Consider the following 23,075-nt stretch of genomic DNA (forward strand, 5'->3'; position numbering starts at 1 on the left):
CAACATAACTACCAGAAACTTAGCTGCTAAAAACATTAATTGGTTGGACATTCCGAGAAGCCTCATGGGTTAACGAAAGGATGGAGCTGACGAAGAGGACTTGAGAGCTGTGAAACAGTATCTGGAAAAGTCACCTCTCAAAAAGAAGAAATTATTTAAAACTAGTAAATGTAGGCTTTGTGGTCTAATAATAGGCTTGTTTCTCTTATTTGTTTTGTCCTTTTTCAATACTCAAGTCTAAACTCACGGGAAAACCTAACCAAGTATAGGTTCTAAATGCCTGCAGTAATTATACAAACTACAGCTGTACTTGTTTCAACTAACACTCTTAAAACAGGGTTGTCACAGATAACTTAGCTCTGAAACTTTCCTACTTCATGTTAATATGCTTGAACTTGCAGAACTGTGATGCCCTTGGAGTAGTGGTGTCCATCCATTCCTCCTCCTTTTTACCGGAACTTGTCAGTCATCCATATCTTACCAACAGTGGGCACCTGATCCAAGCTGGGCCATCAGTCTCCCCTATGGAAATTTATCTTTGCACAAAAGTCTCTCTCTAGGTAAATGAACCTAAAGCTTAGGAGCTTTGTAATGAGTCCCTTCCATCTGCAAACAGCCAATAAGCCAAGAGAGCTACCCAGTGGCTTTCTAGGTCCCAGTTCTAGAACCTGCTGCTTGCCTCAGCCCTTAGGTACCACGAGCCTCTCCTTTGTTCTTGTAATGAACACAACTTTTCTATTTAAAGTAGCTTACTTCGGTTGCTATTATTTCTAGACTAACTACATGTAACAAATACACCTAGACATAGGAGAAACTATTTCCTGTGACCTCCCTTTCTCTGTACCTCACCACTAGTGCGGTATCATTATCTCTTGCACTGTCAACTGCAGTAGCCTCCCAGCTTGTTCCAAGTAAAATCCTCCAATGAACAAATACTGGTTACTATTAGAGTTTATAAGTAATCAAATTATTTACCTTCAAGATTATGATTACAGGGTGGCAGCAAGACAACTTACAACAGCTTCCTGAAGGAACCTTCTTTATGTTGGTCAGAGAAGCCTGCAAGTATCATTCACCTTTGTAAGCCACAGGTAGTGATGCTGACTGAGGCTAGGAGAGTCAATCCTTTTTTTTAAAATTTGGGTTAATTTTGGCTGTACCGGGTCTTTGTTGTGGCATGCGGGCTTTCTCTAGATGTGGCATGGGTGGGTTTCTCGTGGCAGTGCACAGGCTTAGTTGCCCTGTGGCATGTGGGATCTTAGATCATAGTGGGATCTTAGACCAGGGATTGAACCCATGTCCCCTGCACTGGGAGGCAGATTCTTAATCACTGGACCACCAGGCAAGTCCCAGAAGTAGCCAGAAAAATTAAGTTTATTAACATAAGATCAAGTCACTAGCTCTTGTAGGCTGGAAGAAGCCCAGTGTGGTTGACTTACAGCAGCCAATTAGTATCCTAGATAAACAGTGCTACCTTGGAAGCTTTGTGTTGGTTTCTGTCAGTATTTACTTGAAGATTCAGAGACAGCAGTAGCTAAATCAGCCTTGATTAAGTGGGAGTCCATGATACTGGGCCTTTTCATACCCTACATCTTTGCCAATGTACCGATTCAATTCACATGCTTATTGTGCTAACGCTGAGATGGTCAGTATGTGGCTAACGTCAACCAGCCACGTCATTCTGTCTATTTGGATGTTAACTGTCTCTGCCAAAGTGAATTCTTTTTCATGGGCATTGACATATAAAGCAAAGATCATACTCTGTCTTCCCTCCTCTATATCCATCTATATACTTCTGTCCCAGATCTTGCTGCAGCCAATCAGCTAGTCTTTTTCTTTTTAACACACTGACCAACTGGCCAGGCCGTTTGCCACTGCCCATGAATTCATATATATTCTCATTTTGAACCACTTCTCTTTCCACACAAGATGGATGAATGATCACGTTAATATCTGCCCATTAAGATTTCCCTTGCAACTGCCTTTCAAAGTTACCCCTCAGAATGGCCGTAACTGACTCATAAGCCAAATGGGCTTTTTCCACTTGCTTCAGCAGGAGCCACCCGTGCTCCACTATGGCCATAGATACGGGCTGAGTGAAGAACGCTGGTGTAACTGCAGTAGGTAACAGGAGCTTCTGGGTTACCTCTGCACTCATTTCGCTTGTGTCCTCTGATTCTGCTTAAGCTTGATCCCGGGTGTAATCTTTGTCTTATGATGTCTTGGTGTTAGGCTCATCTGACTTTATGACTTGGTACACTTGACAGAATCCAGTCAGTGGTGGACAGTTCCAGATGCATAGTCATTTAGTGTCTCCTGGTCATGTCTTCCATGTCCATCATGGCCCAGCAGCATACCAGAAGCTGTTTTCAAAAGGCTTAAAATTCTCTGCTACCGCTGGTATATCCTTGCTCAAGATATTCAATAGCTTGCATTTGATTCTCCCACTGGGTCTTGCCATAAACATCCCACTGCTTCTTTTCCCACAACTGTCACCTCCACCGCCAAGGGATCTGCAAGATCATATGAGTTCAGACCTTAAAGTTGTCACCTGGTTATTGTCCAGAGCATTACTAGGCATGAAATGTGCTGTCTGCAGAACCCAAAGAGGCTTACCAAGGATTGTCTTCCTTTGAGAAAGGGGATGCAAGATGCAGTGATTTGTTTTTTCCATCTTGGGGGATTATGTCAGCATGCCCCTGACCACTAGAACTCTGAATCTTCAGAGAGTTTATTTCTCATCTTCTGGATTGCATACAGCTTACCAAGACCTTCAGGGATAACCACTTCTTGTTCTGTCTGATCAGAGTGATGTCACATAATATAATTCTGGGGCAAAACTATAAATGTATGTTCCTGTCCTTTCTATGTGAACTACTTCTGATTCTTTAACAATTGAGATATAATTAACATATTAGTTTTTAGATGTACAATGTAATGATTCAATTTATGTATATATTGCAAAATGATCACCACAGTAAGTCTAGTTAATATCCATCACATTTAGTTACAAAATATTTTCCTTGAGAACTAATTGATTCTCTTTCTTGACTGGAATACAAAAAGACACACTTGTCAAATCAATGACTACATACTATGTACTGAGACCATATTAATCTGATCTAACAAAGATATAACAGCTATAATTGGGTCTACTATTCAGTTGAGCTTGCAGTAATGTACCACCATCCTCCAGGATCCATAAATTTCTGCAGGGAGCAAACTGGTGAATTAAAAAGAGGTTAAACAAGGACCACTAACTCTGGTGACATCTCCACCATTTCCTCATAAGATGCAATGTTAATAGTGTTACTAACTTATTAACTTGGCCAAATTGGAAGCCATTTCACTTTCCCGTTTCTGGGCTTTCAGTTCTATTCCACTGACTTGTATCACACTCTTTATTATAGCTTTGTAGTAGGTTTTGAAATATGGGCATGTAAGTACTCCAACTTTATTATTCTTTTTCAAGACTGTTTTGACTACTGAGCCTTCACATTTCTAGATGAATTTTAGGATTAGTCTATTCATTTTTGCAGAAATAGTGAGCTAGGATTTTGATACTATGTTGAATCTGTAGATCAATTTGGAGGATATTACTATCCTGCCAATATTAAATCTTCCAATCCATGAACATGGGACCACTTTCCATGTGTGTAGGTCTTCTTTAGTTTCTATCAACGATTTTGTAGTTTTTACTATACAACTCTACACTTTGATTAGAATTATTTATTCTTTTTCATGCTATTTTAAATAGAACTGATTTTTAAATTTCATTTTTGGGAATGTTCATGGCTAATTAATTAAAAAAATAGATTTTTTTGTTGATTTTGCATTCTGCAACCGTGTTGAACTTGTTTAGTAGTTTGCATGTATATACTCTTCAGAACTGCACATATATAAGTCATTTCATCTGAGACTAGAGATAGCCTTAATTTTTCCCGCTCAATCTGGATAACTTACATTTTTCTTGCCTAATTGCCTTTTATTCAATGTTGAATTGAAGTGGTAAGAACAGACTTTCTTATCTAGTTCCCAACCTCAGGGAGAAATCATCCAGTTTTTCACTATTAAGTGTGATTTAGCAGTCAATTTTTTTCATAGATGGTCTTTATCAGATTGAGCTTTCACTGTCATGTTTGAAAGATCTGACAAGGCACAGAACTGACACCTTTTTTCTCTATCATTCTGTGTTCTCCTTGTTTCCATTAAATGAGAAGTTGGCTGTTACCATTGTTCTGTATGTAATGTGTCACTTTCCCTTGGCTACTTTAGGACTTTTGCTTTATTGAAGTTTAACAGTTTTCCCTTGATCATGCCTAAGGGTGGTTTTCTATATGTCACCCTTGGTTCCTGGTATTTCCTCAGTCTGTAAATTTATGTCTCTCCAAATTTAGTGAGCTTCTGTCTCTATGTCTGCACGTATTTTTTGTGCGTCCCATTCTCTTTCCTGCCTGGAACGCCAAAGGACTCTGAAGCTTTCTCTCTTACTTTTTTCTTCCATCTTTTTTTCTCTTTGTTCTTCAGATTGATAATCTATTAATCAGTCTTCAAGGTCACTTTTGTTTATTATACCAGCTTCAATATGTTGTTAAGGTCATTAAGTTCCCAAATTTTTTAATACTGTACTTTTCAGTTCTGGAATTTCCATTTTTTAATATAGTTTCTATTTCTCTGCTAGAGTCCCTGTTTATTCATTGTGCGTATATAAACATATAATGTTTGTATATATATTATTTATATATATATATGAACAATGGCTGATTTAATGCTATTGATTACTAATTGCAACATCTCAGTAGAGTGAACTTGCAGTCGCTATCTATTGACTGATTTTCTTTTTCCTTAAGTATGAGTCATATTTTTGTTTCTTCAGATTTCTAGTAGTTTTATCATTGGGCTGGATTATATTCATTTACAGAGTGATTTTTATTCCAGAAGGCAGCTGATTTGAGAGGGCTTAATTTCTAGTCTCTTTCTTCTTCAGTCATAGACAGTGGCTATAATTTCTGCTCAGCTCTTTCAGCTTTTAGCTGATGCTTTGTTTCACCAGGAACTCTGGATTCGTCTCCACATAATTTTGTTTACCATTAATCAAAGACTCTGACAGACTCTATATGCGGGTTTGGAGACAGATCTTCTGGGGCTCTCGTGCTTCACAGATTTTTCACCTACCTTCTCCCTGGCTGCTCTGCCAACCGGGAACTGTCCTTTTACACCTTAAGCCAAGAGACTGTGGCTCTTTACTACTTAAGCTGTTTGGAGTTGTGGGGATGTCCTGAAACAAAAAGTCACAAACACACAAACATCACCTACTGCACTTCATTTTTCTTTTTTCCTTTTTCAAAAGTAGTTATTTCTATCTTTGGGAGGGTTAATCTAACCATGGTAATTCCACCATTATCAGACTCATAATACTGATTTTTATGTTCATCTTGTATTCAGCAATCTTGCTAAATTCCTATTTGTTTAAATTTGTATTAGTACATTTTTGGGACTTCTCTGGTGTTTCAGTGGCTAAGACTCTGTGCTCCCAATGCAGGAGGCCTGAATTCGATCCCTGATAGGAGAACTAGATCCCACATGCTGTATTTAAGACCCGTTACAGCCAAATAAATATTTTTTAAAATTTGTACATTCTCTTGTATTTTCTACATAGACTATTATATTGTCTACAAATATTTATGTTTTTCTTCCTTTGTATCCAGTTAGCATAGCTCATTTCGTTTCCCCTAATTATGCTAGCTATAAACTCAATGCTGAATAAAAACAATTGATAATAAGTATCCTCATCATAGTCTTGACTTTCATGGTAGTGCTTCTGAAGCATCACCATTAAATATATTTTACCGTAGGTTTGTAATAGATGATCTGTTAAAGAAATCTCTAATTTCTCTTTCTGCTATTTCATTGCTGGTGTATAGAAAGGCAACAGATTTCTGTGCATTCATTTTGTATCTTGCAGCGTTACCAAATTCACTGATGAGGTCCAGTAGTATTCTGGTAGCATCTTTAGGATTTTCTATGTATAATATCATGTCATCTGCAAACAGGAAACAATCCCATTTACCACAGCATCAAAAACAATAAAATACCTAAGAATAAATCTATCTAAGGCGGCAAAGGGCTTCCCTGGCAACTCGGTGGTAAAGAATCCGCCTGCAATGCAGGAGACGCAGGTTCGAACCCTGGATTGGGAAGATCCCCTGGAGAAGGAAATGGTAATCCACTCCAGTATTCTTGCCTGGGAAATCCCATGGACAGATGAGCCTGACAGGCTCCCAGAAGGATCCCAAAGAGTCATACACGACTTAGTGACTAAGCAACAACAAGTGAAGCCAAAGTCCAACACTCTGAAAACGGTAAGACACTGTAGAAAGAAGCTGAAGCTGACACAGATGGAAACACAGACCATATTCTTGGATTGGAGGAGTTAATACTGGTAAAATGATCATATTACCCAAGGCAATCTACAGATTCAATGCAGCACCCATCCAATTCCAACGGCATTTTCCACAGAACTTTGGCACTGTTGAGCACTCCCTCCCCTTTGAAACTCTTCCTTCAATTTCCATTCCTAATCTCCTTCCTAGTTTTGACCCCATCTCTCCAGCAATTCCTTCTCCCTTTTGTAGATTCTTCCTCCTTCAGCCTTTAACGGCTCATGCTCTCTGTGGCTCCGTTATTAAGTCTTGTCACACTCTACATAATCTTTCTTGGCACCATCATCCACGTCCACGACTTTAATTACCACTTTTAAAAGAACGTCTCCCAGTACATAGTTCTGGGCCAGAGCTGTCCTGCTGTTTCTCTCCCTCTCGCATCAGATGTGATCACAGTGACTTCTGTCTAGTGAGTTAGGCACTCAATAAATGTGTGTTAAATTTAAAAAGTTCTCAGCTGCCTGAATAACTTGAACTATAATTCAAAGACCAGTTTCAGTGTTGGAGAATATGCACAATTTGATAAAAACTCCTATCAAGTTTCTTGAAACCAGGAAATGGTAGCACAAATGAAGTATCACCTTGGAAAAGCTGTAACCCAAGACTTCCCTGGTGGTTCAGTGGTTAAGAATCTGCATGCCAACGCAGGGGGCATGGGTTCGATCCCTGGTCTGGGAAGATTCCACATGCCACAGGGCAACTAAGCCCGTGCGCCACAAGTACGGAGCCCATGTGCCTACAGCCCGTGTTCTGCAGCAAGAGAAGCCCACACTCCACACTGAAGAAGCCCCCACTTGCCACAGCTAGAGCAAGAATGCTCACAGCAACGAAGACCCAGCACAGCCAAAAATAAATAAAATCTTTTTAAAAAATGAAAAGCCAAAACCCACATCAATTACAGATTTTAAAAAAATTAACATGTATGCTCAAAAGCTTAAAACTACCAAATACCACATGGGTAGGAGGAAAACTAAGCTATAATTGTTCCAGACAAAAGGCTTATTCATTTTCAAAATGACTCTCTACTGCTCCTCAATCTGGCCTTTTATAGAACTGATTTGCTATAACTCTGGATCTCTGTGTTCATTTTCCTAAGACCGCTCCAGCCATCTTTGGGTCTTACTATCCAAGTTAAAATAAAATTTTATTAATTCCAATTTATCAGCTCTCCCAACATGTGAAGCATTAAACACAATCAGGCATCAATATTTATTAACACAAGACAAAGGAAACACGTTCAATGAGTTAATAGAACACTGTCCAGCCAGATGTTAAATTTAAAAATGTATATCTAGTCTAATTTCAAATAAATAAAAAAAAACTTTATACATAATTACACAGTACTATAATTTGAATCTGACACTGGTAAATATCTTGACAAAAAATAAACAGAACAGCATTTAGGACTAAAAAATTATTCTTATATCTTTACACTCTCTTCCTCTGGACAAGTAACATGGCCCATCTACATATACCTAAACCAGAAATGTGTGAATGATAAAGAAAAGGCCTATTGTGTATCTGGAGTGCTGCAGCTTGCTCCAAATACTCTCACATGAAAGCAGACAACAAAAAACAGCTCTAAGGCATAGACCATGTTGGAGTTGGAGGGTGAGGTGATAACTCCTCATTGCTTTAGTCCTGGATATTCAAGGAAAGTAATTTATTTGGCCAAGATATTGAGCACCATGCCTGGGGCAGAGACCTTAACAACAACAACAACAACAACAAAAAACCTAAGGCCTCTGTTGTTTCAACAAAAGCATTAAGCAAGCATTGCCCAGGGACTAACATTAAGGAGACGCTCAAATGACCAATAGACAGGTGGTCCCTCCACAGCCTGAGGCAGCACAACTGTATCAGGAGGACGTGATACAGGGGAGACAGGGGCAGGAAGGAAATGAGTGGCTTCACTGATGCCCGTGAGCATGCTGGTCATCCCCAGGGTCTCATGCAGGAGATGGTATTTGTCCTGAGGCAGCCCCTCCCTGATCTTCTCTCCTTACTTTGGCTGAGAGGCAGAGAGGTTCAAAAACTTTCAGATGAATAGGTTCTCTCTTATTTGAAATGAGGGTCTGCTATTCATTTAGGTCCTCCCTCCCCCCGACCCAGGCATGAAAAGCTAGACAGAATGTGCCCCCAAGTTCTGGCAGGGCTGTTTCTATCAATAATGGCCTTTTGGGATCTGTCTTAATTGCCAGTTCTACCATAAAGGTTCTGCTTTAACATGGAAAGACTAAGAGCATTGTGTCATCAAGAGAGTCTTCTTACCAAGTCTGCAACAGACCAGGCACTGGATCTGCAGACGATCCCACAAACACATCTAAATTAAGACTAAACTCTCTTCCCCTTCCAGAGGAAACTTTTCCCCAGAGACACATCTTAGCATCTTAGCTTTCTTTCCTCCACCAGCTTATTCTGGCTTTGGGGGATAGGCAAAAGATAAAGCAGCCACAGGGCAGAAAGCAAAAAGATAACAATAAATCAGAGGCCTGAGGAACTACCAAACTAGATAATCAGCGCCTAAATAACCAGGAATTGGGCATGAGATTAACGGAATATTTCATTTGAAGGAATGAGTATAGATCCGCACTGTCCAGTATGGTAGCCAATACCCACTCGTGGCTACTGAGGACTTAAAATACGGCTAGTCTCAAATTGAGATGTGTTTTAATACACACTAGATTTCAAAGATATAATATGAAAAAAAGTAAAATCTCTCATTAATAAAGTTTTATATTGATCCCACATTGAAATGATAGTACTTTTGATATATTGTGCTAATAATATATTAAAATCAATTTCACCTGTTTTTTACTTTTTAAAATGCAGTTACTAGAAATTTTTAAATGACAGACATGGCTCACATTTCATTTCTAGCAGACACTCTACCTTGTGCAGTAAGAATTCTGAAAGCAGCCTATAGGACAGACTCTGTCTTTCATATCTTTTTCTTAGAACTTGTGGATCACGGAGATAGGAGATCCTCAGGATCCCTTGCTTTGATTAGTGACTCATTAAAAATTCTTTTTAAGAAAGTTACTTTCCAAATAAGCAGGCTGTTTTCTCTGCAGACCAAACCACTGCTAGTCACTGGGACATCTAACCCCAATACAAGTGCTTTTTTCCTGTACATCCTAGAACCTTTCCCATCGTGTAGAATGGAACATCATCCAAAATGCTGAAAAGAGATGTGGAACTGGAAAATGTCAAGGTCTTGCCTCTGTGGAGAGTGAGTTTGGAGGAAAAGAGGATTATGTAAAAGGAAGTCAATAAAGTGGCTCTGAGTCATGAGCCTGTGTAAGGGCAGCCCCCAGGAGTGCTGCCCTGGCAAAGGGTCTGGTCTTTCCATTATAAACCTTATCTTCAGGGTAATTACAAGTCTTAAAAATTGTTTAAAAACATATTTAGTTTACATGATGTTACAGTGGGGTAAATAATATGTATTATTAAAATAGTCTAAATAAATATTTACACAATAGATCAGAGTGGGTCAAAGAGAACCATTCTGATTTAACAAGTTAACTCTGTTCACTTTGAGTTTTTTTTTAATTTTTAAAAATATTTCTGTAAGAAAAAAAATAATAAAATTCAACTATATTCAAATACATGAAGTATCAGACCAAAGAAAGGAAACCGAGCCAGAGGCCACACTCAGTCCCAGGCTCTATCTGCTCGGCCTGGGCTCCACAGTTATTTCAAAAGGGTTTCTTGCATACATTAGACTTCCCCTATTTCAGCATAAGCCTGGCTGTTTTGGCAACCCACACTGGTCAGTTCTGAGACGTGGAGTTATGAGGCCTTAACGCCTTCGCGTGACTGTAGATCCCACTGCCTTCCCAGCCTATCGCTCTTGTTCTTAAATCCCTGCCCTCGTGAACTGGAAGCACAGAGGATGCTCTTCAGCTCTCAGAAAAGAGAAGCGATATGTGTAACTGCAGACACAGTATACAATGGGCCAGGAAAAGAGGAAACTCTAAATTCTTGTGTAGTCACTCTACATGTGAAAGACTGTTTCAACACTGGGGGCAAGAGTGAGTTATTGTGGTTCCTTAGAACTGGGTGGGATCTAATGAATCTTAGCTTCTCCTAACATTTTGATTTTTCAACTGAGATTTTTCAGTTTGTAGAAACAGGCTGAATTCTTAAAAGCTTAAGCTGATTCTGGGAATGCAAGCCTAAAAAACAAACATAGGCAGCTTCAGTTTATAAAATATACCAGCCAACAGAGACATAGTACAATGTGCAGCAAAACCTGCAAACAATTTGCACTTTTTAGTCATCTATTCAATTACACTGCACCCAGAGAATACCGAGATTCTCTCTCAGAGCAGCAATGTTTCTACTTTAGTTGTTATAACTATACAAGCCAATTCTTACGTTTTTTAGCTGAATTATGTGTATTCCTATTTACATGTTTAAAACACTGGTCAAAATGTTTTACAGTCAAGAATTATATATATAAAGTAATTCTCATATTCAGTGGGTTATCTGATTTGCTTATGGGTCAACTGAAAGCCGAGTAGTTCCATGTTAAAACCCGCAGTGTCTAACTATGGCAAAATGGCAAAATACAGTACAGAGCGGGGGACTGCGTAACTCAAACTACCCCCTTCATGTGAATTAATCGAACTCCCTTACAAAATTCTAAAACAGCATTAGATAAAAATACAAGTATATACAACAGATGAAAAAAATGCAACATGCATGTAATTGCTTTAGTAACGTGCTGCTCACGCTATGTCAAAGCTCATGACTAATAGATTGTTAACATTTTTTTCATTTGCCACCACAGAATTCCCCTCTCCTGCGTGTCCTGTGATGGCAGGATCCCACAGGATGAGATGAAGGATATCATGTAGCCATCTCAGCTTATTTCACATCAGTCGGGGGTCTCTGGCTCCCTTGGTTTTGCAGGATGGTCCCTGCAATCCCAGGAGGCTGGTTACATGTTGTAGGCCACATAGATGGGGTCCAGCTGGTCGGCGAGGAAGCTGTCCCGGAGGTGCATCCTCTGCTTCTCTCCTCTGGAGTTGATGGGGATGACGCCTGGGTCCACCACGACCACCACGCCCACGATGAGGTAATGCTCCTCCAGGACCACGTTTGTCACTAAAGGAACCAGATCCAGCGCCTCCTGTTCGGAGCCACACAGTTCCACGACCACCACGAGCAAGTTGGTCCACGTGAACACGGCACTGCAATTTCAGTGGCGCTCAGTTAATGTGGCATCTTTTACAGTGTTTGCCCAAGACTTACCCTCACTGCCCCGAGAACTGCCTTCTCACTTGGACCCAACCAGAAGGCTCTGAGCCACATGTGCAATGAATGGCCTTGCCCCTATGATAACAACTGATTGGTTAAACCATTTAAAATCTCTTGGCCGTTTGGAAGTGGGACTGAAAAGTTGTTAGCTGGTCGCCTGAGCTGAGGATGTATGGACTGGAAAGTGCTGGTGTAGTAGGTGTGCAGAGACATACAGGGAACAGCTTTTCAGGGAGGAGAGAAAGAACGGAGGGGATGCCAACATGGCCCTAGAATGTGAGGAGATGGTGGTCCCTGATGGCCTTTCTACCCGTTTCTACCTTTCTTGAGATTTCAGAGCTGTTGAGAGACTTCTAGGAGCCTCTGAGATAACCAACGAGGTGTTCTTTCTGTGACCTCTCTTTTGCTTAGAAGTTGTTTTGAAGAGAATTCTTGATATTTGAAACAACACCTCTTTGACTAAGATTGCTATCTATAATCTAACACCAAACAGGAAGGGAGTCGGCTGGCCTCTGAGCTCAGCGCCCCACTCAAGTGTCTCTCCCGTCCTGCCACAAGGCACAAAGCCACCTTTCGTTCAGTGGGACTGCTGGGTTGGAAGGTATGAACTGACTTGTGTTGTGCAGTGTTGAGCTGCTTTAAAAATAGATTCCAATCATTAAGAAAAATGTACACGATATTTGGTTGTCTCAAAAGTCAAATGCTTAAAATTAGGGGGTAACCATGGCACCCCAATTTTCTGCACTATTCTTATACTTCCTTGTTCAGGTCTGAGGTGAGACTGACAAAAGCAAGACAAAGAAGCATTTGGAAAGCACGAACAAACCACTAAAAAAGCCGTGGCTACTTTGCATGAATTAAAAAAAAAAAAAAAACCTGAGGAAGGACGCACCAACTAAAATATGAATAAAAAGAAACTGGGTGGATTCTTTATTGTCAAGAATCCAGGATGAAAGCCAACAGTTAAAAATTACAGAATTTCAATTGTAAGAAATTTTTAGTCAGCATGAGGTTGGATGGTTCTTTGTCAGGGATAATGAAGGGGGAATTCCTGCCCAGACAGGGAACCTGGACCAGACACTGATGATAATCCTCGTCATCTTCTGACCAGTTGACAGAGCACGAAGCACACTCTCACTTGATCCTCCTAAGGAGGAAAGCAGCCACCGTGGCAGCACGGGGCCTTCCAGGTGGGTCTTTTGACCCAAAAGTCACGGTTCTTCCCGTTAGCCCCACCAACTTTCTAGAGGTGGATGATCAGTTAGGTCGCTTCCAGTGGTAAGATCTGTCATTAGAAGGACTCGGCCCCAGGGTGGGTGCACAGAGCCCGTCTCCACAGCTCGTTCCCCTGGAGTCCCACATCTGTAGGTGTCTCTGGTACAGCTAGATGACTAAAGATCAACTTTAACTTACTACAGCTGAGGAGAGACCTACTGTGTGCAGAGGACTTACCATTCGGCAATGCTCCTGTGGATCCGAGACACTGAGGTCTCAATGTCGATGGGGTGGTACCGCAGGCCTCGCAGCTCCAGGGTCTCATCCAGAGCACCCACCACGTATAAGGCATCATGACGCTCTGATGGGGCGAGAAAGACAAACTTAGTGTATCAGATGTATGGGTGCGACACATCCCTGGAGTTACACGCCCAGTGTTCAGACTGCCGCCATCACCTGGTGCCACTGCCCACCAGCTGTGTAACCTGGAGTGATTAACTTCAGTCTCTGATCCAGCTTCCCCTCCGTGAAACAGGGGTAATAATAAATGGCTGCTATGAGAATTAAACTCATGAAAGCGAGTTAGTATGATGCTTGGCTCATTGTAAGTGCTGAAGAGTACTTGCTGTTGTTCAGTTGCTAAGTCATGTCTGACTCTTTGCAATCCCATAAACTGTAGCACGCCAGGCTTCCCTGTCCTTCACTATCTCCAGGAGTTAGCTCAAACTCCTGTCCATTAAATCAGTGATACCATCCAACCATCTCATCATTTGTCACCCGCTTCTCCTGCCTTCAATCTTTCCCAGCACCAGGGTCTTTTCCAGTGAGTCAGCTCTTCCCATCAGATAGCCCAGGTACTGTAGCTTCAGCATCAGTCTTTCCAATAAATATTCAGGGTTGATTTCCTTTAGGACTGACTGGGTTGATCTCCTTGCTGTCCAAGGGACTCTCAAGAGCCTTGTCCAGCACCACGATTCAAAAGCATCAGTTCTTCAGTGCTCCGTCTTCTCTATGGTCCAACTCTCACATCTGCATGACTACTGGAAAAATCATAGCATTGACCAGGCAGACCTTTGTCAGCGAAGTGTTATTTCTCCTTTTAAATACATTGTCTACGTTTGTCATAGCTTTTCTTCCAAGGAGCAAGAATCTTTTAATTTCTTGGCCACAGTCACTGTCCATAGTGATTTTGGAGAATATTAGCTCTTGTTATTCTCATTACTACCATGTGCCAGGAACTGTGCCCAGTGTGGGGAGTAAAGATGACAAAATATAACACCTGCTCTAGAGATACCTGCCATCTAGTGGGGGGAACACACACAACGGGTGTCCCATGGGGGGACAGCAGATGGGACATGGCAAACCCAGTAACTTGAGTGTGGATGAGGGGCAAGGGGAACAGAGGACATCCCCCTCCCCTCCCCCGACTGCCCCTGAGCTCAGCTCAAGGGTTCAGAGAAGGAAAAGCTAAAGCCACCTGAGCTTTTAAGGATAAACAGGAATTAGCCAGATGATGGGCGGGGAAAGAAGGAGAGGGGAGGATCTGAGATGGAAAAGAAATGAACATATGGTCATTGTTTCTAGATGTCTTTAAGGAATCTATGGCAAGACTAGTCCTGGTTATTAACAGGCTTCTTACCCAGCAGGACATGGCAGAAATTTCACTCCTTTTTTTTTTTTAAGGTTTTATGCACACACTGTACACACGAGGCTACCTGGTTTACGACTACATGAAAAGAGAATGATTTAGCTAGGTCTACAGAATGTTTTGGGCTTTCCAGGTGGCTCAGCAGTAAAGAATTCGGCTGCCAAAAAGCAGGTTCGATCCCTGGGTCGGGAAGATCCCCTGGAGAAGGCAATGGCAACTCACTCCAGTATTCTTGCCCGGGAAATCTCATGGACAGAGGAGCCTGGAAGGCTACAGACCATGGGGCTGGAGAAGCAAAAAGTCGGACACGACTGAGCAATTAAACAGCAGTAACAACAGAATGATGTATTTTCAGGAATAGGAATAGTTCTGAAACATTTAGCAAAACAAAGTGCTAGAAGCTGTTGGAAAGAGGAGGGTAAGAAGGCCGGTCACATAAGATGATAATGATTATAGTAATAAAAACAACAGAAACACAGTAGCTAATGACTAGGGAGTGCTTTCCATGTGCCAAGTAGCGTTCCAGACACCTGAAGGCGTCATGTAATTTAATCTCACATCATGTCCACAAGACAGGAAATGTCATCACTCCCACTTCCCAGGTAGGAAACTGAGAGACTGAGTGAGCTCAAGGCCACACAGCAAATGTAAGACAGGCTTCAAAACCAGGACACTCAGCGAGGTGTGCTCCCCTGCCTCCAGGATGCCCGAGTCTGCCTCCCCATGAAATACGGAATGACTGCAGAGCTGGCCAGCAGGGAGCAGATGTAAGGGGCGAAGAAGTGACCTGGCTCCGTTCCAGCTGTTTAGTCCAGTGAGTGATGCGTCAGTTCTTGAGGTGTATGATGCACGCAGTGTAGAGAGTTTTTAAATGGCCATTAATGGTGGCAGGAAGGTTGAAGCCAGGCCTCTTTACCAGGTAGACAGGCCTGGGGGCTGCTTGCCCCAGAGCCCTGCCAAGCAGTCTCGTGAGCCGCCAAGGGCCGGGGCGCTTAGCAGGTCAGCTCCTCTGCACTCACTCCTGCTCGCAGGGCTTAGGAACAGAGGAACCAAAGACGGAACACCTGTCTCAGGAGCCTGCTGAGGGATGCAGGCAGCCCTACAAGGCTGCTAGAGGCTGTATCTGCCAGGGGCATTCACCCATCACCGGGCATGTCTCTACGACTGCCCGGCCGAACTATCCTGAGGTTCAGCTATTCTGATGCTGACACAAGGCCCTGGCGTTTACTTCCTGGGTCCTCTTCACAGGACAAAGTCTTACTGCAAAGGAATATAAAGTCACGGGTGGGTTCTAGAGTTGCAGAGGGGGAATAATTCGACACACATACGCCACAATGCAAAGGCAGGTTGCAGCAGGCCAGCCTGTACTAGGGGCATTTGAAAGGCACAGCAGGACAAGGGGGAGGAGCCGGTGAAGGTACCTCCAGTGGCTGCTGTGAGCTCCGTCCGGCGGACAAAACCCAGGTATCCTGTCCGAGCCCAGAGGGTCTGGGCAGCATCCCCAAAGCTGAGGCGGGTGTTGAAGTGGTCAGCTTGCAGAGTCTCACTGTCGTAGATGGTATAATAGCCGCTGGCTGTATGGGGACTGTTCACCCAAATCTACAAGAAAAGGGTCACATTTCGCCAGAATCAGTTTGGTTCACTTAGCACAGATTATGTTGATTTTCTTAACCTCATTTTTATAATAACCAAAAAGGTACCACAATGAGAGCAGCTGCCAGTTACTGAATTTACCATGTGCTGAACAGTACTGTACACACATTGCCCTCATCAATCGTGACATAGGCGGCATGACAATGCCGTCTGTACTACTGTCACTCCCATTTTACAAAGGGATACTAGAGTGTGTAGCCACTCCCTTCTCCAGGGGATCTTCCCGACCCAGGGATCGAACCTGGGTCTCCTGCATTGCGGGCAGACTCTTTACCATCTGAGCCACCAGGGAAGCCCTTAAATAATTCACCTAAGATACGGAAACTAAGAGATCCAACCCGGAGGCTACGCTGCCTCCTTGGCTCATTTCTCAGCCTCTTTTCAGAGTCTCACCAGCGCACTGAGGGATCATTTCTGTGCTTTGAAACTAAGTGAAAAAGCCCACAGGAAAACACTACGGGGTATTTGGATTTACAATGTAAACACAGCAATAGCCAACAACAGTAATGACACGAGTGTTCACTGTGTGACAGGCACTGTTCCATGTGTATACAGATACAGATATTAATGCATCTAATTGTCACACAATTAGACTAGGTAGGTGGCATTATTATTTACAGTTGAGGAAACTAGGCCCAGAGAGCTTGAGTAACTCGTGCATTAACAAGAAGCTGGTAACTGGCAGAGCCTGGTCATCTGGCTCAGTCACCTGGAGCCCTGCTCCCGGTTAGCTGTGAGACAAGACAGCAGTTTTTTCTCAGAGATTCGGAAGGAAGAAAAGTTTAGTCTTTCCAGGGTTTTTATAAGGGCTTTCCAGGCGGCACTAGCAGTAAAGAACCTGCCTGCCAAAGCAGAAGACATATGAGATGCAGATTCCATCCCTGGGTTGTGTAGCTTCCCTAGTGGAGGAAATGGCAACCCATTCCAATATTCCTGCCTGGAGAATCCCATGGAGACAGAGCCTGGCAGGCTATAGTCCATGGGTTGCAAAGAGTCCGACACGACTAAAGCGACTTAGCATGCACAATATTTTTATATTAATACAAAAATGAATATATTTTGGAATAAAATTTGTATGCTGCTGCTAAGTCACTTCAGTCGTGTCCGACTCTGTGCGATCCCATCCCTGGGATTCTCCAGGCAAGAACACTGGAGTGGGTTGCCATTTCCTTCTCCAATACATGACAGTGAAAAGTGAAAGTGAAGTCGCTCAGTCGTGCCCGACTCTTAGTGACCCCATGGACTGCAGCCCACCAGGCTCCCCCATCCATGGGATTTTCCAGGCAAGAGTACTGGAGTGGGGTGCCATTGCCTTCTCCGAAAATTTGTATAAATGTTATTTTTTAAAATATTTATTTTATTTGGCTGAGCCCAGTCTTAGCTGAGGCAAGTGGGATCTTTAGCTGTGGCATTCTTAGTTGCAGCATGCGGGATCTAGTTCCCTGACCAGGGATCCAACCCGTACCCCCTGCGCTGGGAGCAAGGAGTCTTAGCCACTGGACCACCAGGGAAGTTTCCGTATAAATTTAAAAAATTCAGTATTTGTGGCTCCTTTTAGTTCCATTCCTTAATAGATGGGAGCAGATGAGTTCATCCATTTTCCTCTTCAGCTAATGGAATGTCAGTGGACAAATCTGGGACTAACTCTAGCTTGCATGCCTCAATCTTCTTTCCATCCTGGTCTCCATCTCCCCTTCTGCCTCATTTCAGTTTTGAGCCTTACAGAGAAAGTTGAAAATTCTCAAACATTCACCATGTGGGAAAAGCTAAACCCACAGCTTTCTGACTTCTAGAATGTGAGCCCTGGGATCTTTCACTGCTGGCTTTTCCGAGTCAAGCAGAGAGTTACACATACCTCTCCCAGGTGAGAGTCTCCAACAGGCCCTTTGGTCTCTGGATTAACAATAACTACTTTCACTCCAGGTAAGATCTAAGAATCAAAGAGAAAACACAAAAATTGAGTTCCATCAGATCTCATGACCTCTACTAAATGCAGTTTCCGCTTCCTCCCTCCAGTGAGGTGAGGGAGTGCACGCAGGCCAGAGCTGAGCCGGTGCTCATAGGATCGTCCTCAGGGGACAGAAGTATGTATACAAGATTCTGCCTCAAAACTAAACTAGGGAACCAACCTGTCTGCCATCCCCTCAAAAGTGAGAATCCGCAGACCAGTGGCGGCTGGGCAGGCAAGGGGAGAGACGTCACGTGCCCGCATGTCCCTTGGAGGGAGAAGGAAGCAGCAGGTGCTGGCAGGGGCCTCTTCAGACACCCGTCCTCTATCCTAAACCTCTTTTCCCTAGGTTTCTAGCATCAAGAAACTCACACATGTAAGACCTCAAGGAAGGAAGAGGAAGGCCATTCCTGCTCGTGTGGGCCAGGCACTGCTCTAAAGTCCCTGAAGTGCTCGCTGCCAGTGGAGGCAGAGGAAAAGCTGGCAAGACAGTAAGGAGGTCAACCCAAATCCACTTGGAAGAGTTAAACAGAGGAGTGAAACAGGGATTTCCCCAAGGGGCTGAGCCACGACTGCACAGGTGAGCCTGGGGTCACTGTTTTCTTCCCTACATTCTCCTTGGCCTTTCAGAATTAGAAGGGATGCTGAGGCATCATTACTCTCTCTTCAAAAGGATGAGAAACTTGATAGTTTATATATGGATTTGATCTGCTTGACGTGAGTAAACTGCTCAAAACTGCTATAGACTGAAATCTGTATGTTGAAATATGACCCCTAAAGTGATGGCATTAGGAGGCGGGCCTTTGGGAGGAGGCCAGGGGTCTGCTCTCATGAATGTGATCCATACCCTTATATACAAGACTTAGAGATTTCCCTGCCCCTTCCACCACGTGAGGACACAGCAACAGGACAGCCATGTGAGAACCAGAAATCCCTCATCAGAATCCGTGGGCACCTGGGTCTTGGACTTGCCAGCCTCCAGAAATGTGAGAGAGAAGGTTCTGCTGTTCATTAGCTGCCTGGTCTATGGTATTCTGTTAGAGAAGCCTGAATGGACTAAGACAATAACAAAATGTCTCCCTGAACAATTTAAAGCCTTATTCTCATCTAAGATATCACTCTCAAATATCTTTAATCTCGTCCCCATCTTGATTTCTCTTTCAGCTTTAAGTATGTGTGTGTCTTCCCTGGATCTTAAACCACACCCCCATCTGTCACCCTGTCTTTCCACGTGTAATGCTGATAATGGTGGAACTGGCTCTTAGTGCTGCTCATCTCTTCACCTTGAGTATAACCAACGTTGAATTTAGTTGGTTTGTCAAATAATATGTCGGTAGGATTTAAAAATAAAAATCTATGAAGCTTAAGAAAGTTCAAATCCAGTATTCTTCTTATTTATGTACCCATATGAATTTGAAAGTATTGGCTAAGTGAAAATTGTTGAATTATCTCCAGATGTCAATTCAGTCTTGCCCTGGGTACTAACAAGTATATTATAAAACTACTTCTCCACACAGGTGACACACAACTTCCCAATGGTTAACGCAACAAATTACCTTTCCGGACTCTGAGAGGAGCAAACTCTGGGGGGCACCCCGTTCCACAAGACGAACCCTGTAAAAGAACAATATTTACTACATATGAGCCTTAAAAAAAAAGCCACCACAGCTGTACACTGTCCTCCCAAACCTCTACTCTATTAATAGCTCCCTCACATTACTGCAGTTTCTCAAACTCAGCATTACTGACATTTTGGGTCAGATATTTTACTGACATTTTTCGTGATGCGCTATCCTGTACGCTGTAGGATGTTTAGCAATATCCCCGGCCTCTGCCCACTAGGTGTCAGTAGCATCCCCTTGTCGGGACAATCCACGTTTTCAGACATTGTCCTTTGGAGGGCAAACTCTGTCCAGGCTGAGAACCACAGCACTAGAGATGTTCTGCCCGTGCAGGCTGGGTCAGCGCCATGGGCCTCACCATGAACACAGCCTAAGTCAGCGGGACCCAGAGACAGGTCCCAGAGCCCGCAACCAGGAGCTCCCCTGGGACGCAGCTCCAATTCACCTGTGGGCTGGTGAGGAGGAAGACATTTATTCCTGTGGTTCAGATACAGTGCTGTTTCAAAAAACCTACACTATCTCATTTATCTTATCTCAGTTATTTTTAGACTCCCAGAGGATAAGAGTCTATCCATTTCAGTGTAATTTACGTCATATGTCACAAAATACTAGTATTACATTTTAATATTAAGGAACAGTGCAGCCACTATGAGAATTAAAGGTTTCCTCTTACAAATGTAAATCTTATTAGGTATTAATAATGAAAATGAGTTCCTTCCCTCTTCTTACCCTCCTCCCCACAAAGACAAACAAAATGAATGAGGTGAGGGGGACAGCTGGCTTTCTTGAGGCTCAGAAATTTATATGCTTAGGAATGCTAACAGGAAACAAGCTTAACAATTCTACTTACCTGTCATGTCTTAATGATTTCAGATCTACGTATACAGTAGTTGGATCAGGCCCCGAGGTTCCCTGAAGAAAAATAAATCAGTGGGTTGTTTACTTAAAATTAGCTGAATGGCATTTCCATATGTTACACTTTCAAGTCAAGATATAGATAATTTAGTCACATACAGGAAAAATCCAAATTCTGTTCGGAACGCTCACCCTGTCTTCAACCAGGTGGGCCAGGGCTGTAGTCAACACCTGAGAGAAGACGCCTGGCCAGCTTTCTCCTCATCTTTCTTTCCTTTCCTCCCCCAGGAGAGGAGGCTGGGGGCCAGAGCAGCACCGAATGGTTACCAGGGTGAGGAGGGTCCTCATCCCTGGACTCAAGGCAGGGATCCACGGGACTTCCAACACCGACACTGGCCCAAGCTGGCGGCAGGGCGCCCACAAGGGGGCTCCGAGGTGAAAGCCTTGTGATGCTGCTCCAAAGTCACCCGGCCCAGACACAGAGGGCCTGAGCCTGTCCACCCTGTTATGCCACCTTCTTTGACTCTCACTCTTGTCCATGCCTGTATTTGCCTTATGAATTTTCCAAGCTATAGAAAATTATATTCCACTCTTGTTATTTTAGCCTCCTTTCTATTATTTACCCACCAAGATAACACGGCAAAATCGCCATCTGGCTAAAGAAGAGTACACAAACTTATTTGCGCTTCCTTTGCCAAAGAAAAAAACCCACAAAGGGTAATCTACAAATGAAATTCAAGTAGGATTCATAAATCTTGACTCATGTTGAGAACCATAAAACCACTGAGAGTAAACATTCACATTAGCGCTCAACTGCCGGGCATGGCTCCAAGAGATGGGCACCTAGAAACGCGGTGGTTCTACAGGACAACCTTGGGAAGGACAATACTATCATCTTCATTTTACCAATGGGCAAAATCAGGCATGGTGCAGTCCGAACAAACAGCCCAGAGGCCCTCGGCGGGTAAGCAGCAGCCTGTGCTCTGAGTTCCCCACACAAACAAGATATCATGACAGTCACCTGCAAACATATTGCTACGTTGACTCTGGATCCAAAAGTGGTGCTGACGGCCCGCGGGGACAGGCCGATGTCCTTGAAGAGCTTGGAGAAGGACTGCTGGAGGGCAACGCGGGGCCGCTCCTCAGCCACCACCACACACGTTCGGATGCAGGAGAGGTTGATTCCCCGGGTCTGTAAGACACCGCGTCGGGGGGTGGGGGGCGGAGGCGGAGATCAGCAGGGCCACTGAACCACTGGATAAGCAATTTCATTGCCCTACCTCTTTGGTCAGGAAAAGCCAAGGAACTGTGTGCTCTCATCTCACATACCCAAAGAAAAGATATACCTTTTTGGAAAACACCCAGAATTCCTCTAAAGTCATTACCCACGGGTTGATTTGCTCATTCTCTATTTCTTTCCTCTTTCGCCTACAACTCTTAGGTTTCTCAGCAATACATTTTTAATTCCTCTTCATTTCTGTACCTTAGATTTCTATTTCAAAATGGAGAGATGGGACAAACAGAAAAATAAATTTAGCAACACTGAGATCTAATCTCGTCTCTTTTTTTCATTCTTAAGGTCATACTTCTCTATTAAAGAAAATTAGGTGTTTTCTGACCCTCTCATATGCCACTTACACATATGATCACTGGATACACTCATGAATGAGTGAACCTTATCTATGGAGGAGGACCCAATCCCTAACATCCTCAGGTTGCAAATTCTATTAGGAAAAATCCTCTTTCAGTTCACAGTTTCTGTTCGTCTTCACATAAAAGTCATTTCTATTCAGCCTCCTAACCAGCTTTACCTTCTTTTCCACAATGTGTGAATCAGATCAAACTCTAAAAGAGTGCATTAAATTAGATAGTGAAAGAGATACACCTCCTGAGGTTTACAAATACCTGTTTGGACAGAAAAAAGCAGGCAGGTGTGTCTGGCCAGCCCTATAAGGTGGGGCATTGCCACGCCTGGCGTGTTTCTTCGGGACTGGCTCCTTGTTACAGCTGCTTCTTACCTTCAGCGCCTCCACCTGGTTTCCAAGCCCTTTGGTGCAAAGCTCCATCACTGAATAGGAGCAGAAGGTGTCTCTTATTTTGTACTGGTTGACCGTGGAGAGCCAGAGGAAAAGGTTGTTTTCCAACTCCATAGGAGGAATTAAGATGGACTGGTGACCTGAATAGACACTGCAATTGAAAAAACGCAAGCGCTAACACGATCAGTTCATCCTAGAATACCATCGATTCAACAAATATTTACTGAGCACGAAGGACAGGGGAGGGTCATATTAGGTATAAAGGCCTGAGAATCAGCCTGGTTCCTATTCAACTCACACGGCACAATAAGTACAGAATGAAGCAGACTATGGGAGGTGGCCACTGAGATGTGAAGAAACGCTATCTCGACCACAGAATGAAGAGCAAGT

At 43.2% G+C, this 23,075-nt stretch overlaps 1 protein-coding gene across 3 annotated transcripts in view; it reads right to left on the minus strand.

Moving 5' to 3' along the window:
- The window catches only part of DIP2B (disco interacting protein 2 homolog B), a 231,097-nt gene continuing 215,643 nt past the window's right edge, over positions 7,622 to 23,075 (minus strand). For 2 of the 3 annotated variants that reach the window (XM_018047794.1, XM_018047792.1), the window contains 8 exons: positions 22,668 to 22,836; positions 21,671 to 21,841; positions 20,645 to 20,706; positions 19,729 to 19,786; positions 18,080 to 18,154; positions 15,993 to 16,170; positions 13,161 to 13,284; positions 7,622 to 11,641 (listed from right to left, as the gene is read on the minus strand). In XM_018047794.1, coding sequence (XP_017903283.1) covers positions 11,389 to 11,641; positions 13,161 to 13,284; positions 15,993 to 16,170; positions 18,080 to 18,154; positions 19,729 to 19,786; positions 20,645 to 20,706; positions 21,671 to 21,841; positions 22,668 to 22,836 — 1,090 coding nt within the window. In that variant the 3' untranslated portion in view covers positions 7,622 to 11,388. The remainder of the gene's footprint in view (positions 11,642 to 13,160; positions 13,285 to 15,992; positions 16,171 to 18,079; positions 18,155 to 19,728; positions 19,787 to 20,644; positions 20,707 to 21,670; positions 21,842 to 22,667; positions 22,837 to 23,075) is intronic. The other variant, XM_018047793.1, reaches the window with a different exon arrangement.

This window comes from Capra hircus, chromosome 5 (assembly GCF_001704415.2).
Source record: "Capra hircus breed San Clemente chromosome 5, ASM170441v1, whole genome shotgun sequence".
Taxonomy (NCBI): Eukaryota; Metazoa; Chordata; class Mammalia; order Artiodactyla; family Bovidae; genus Capra; species Capra hircus.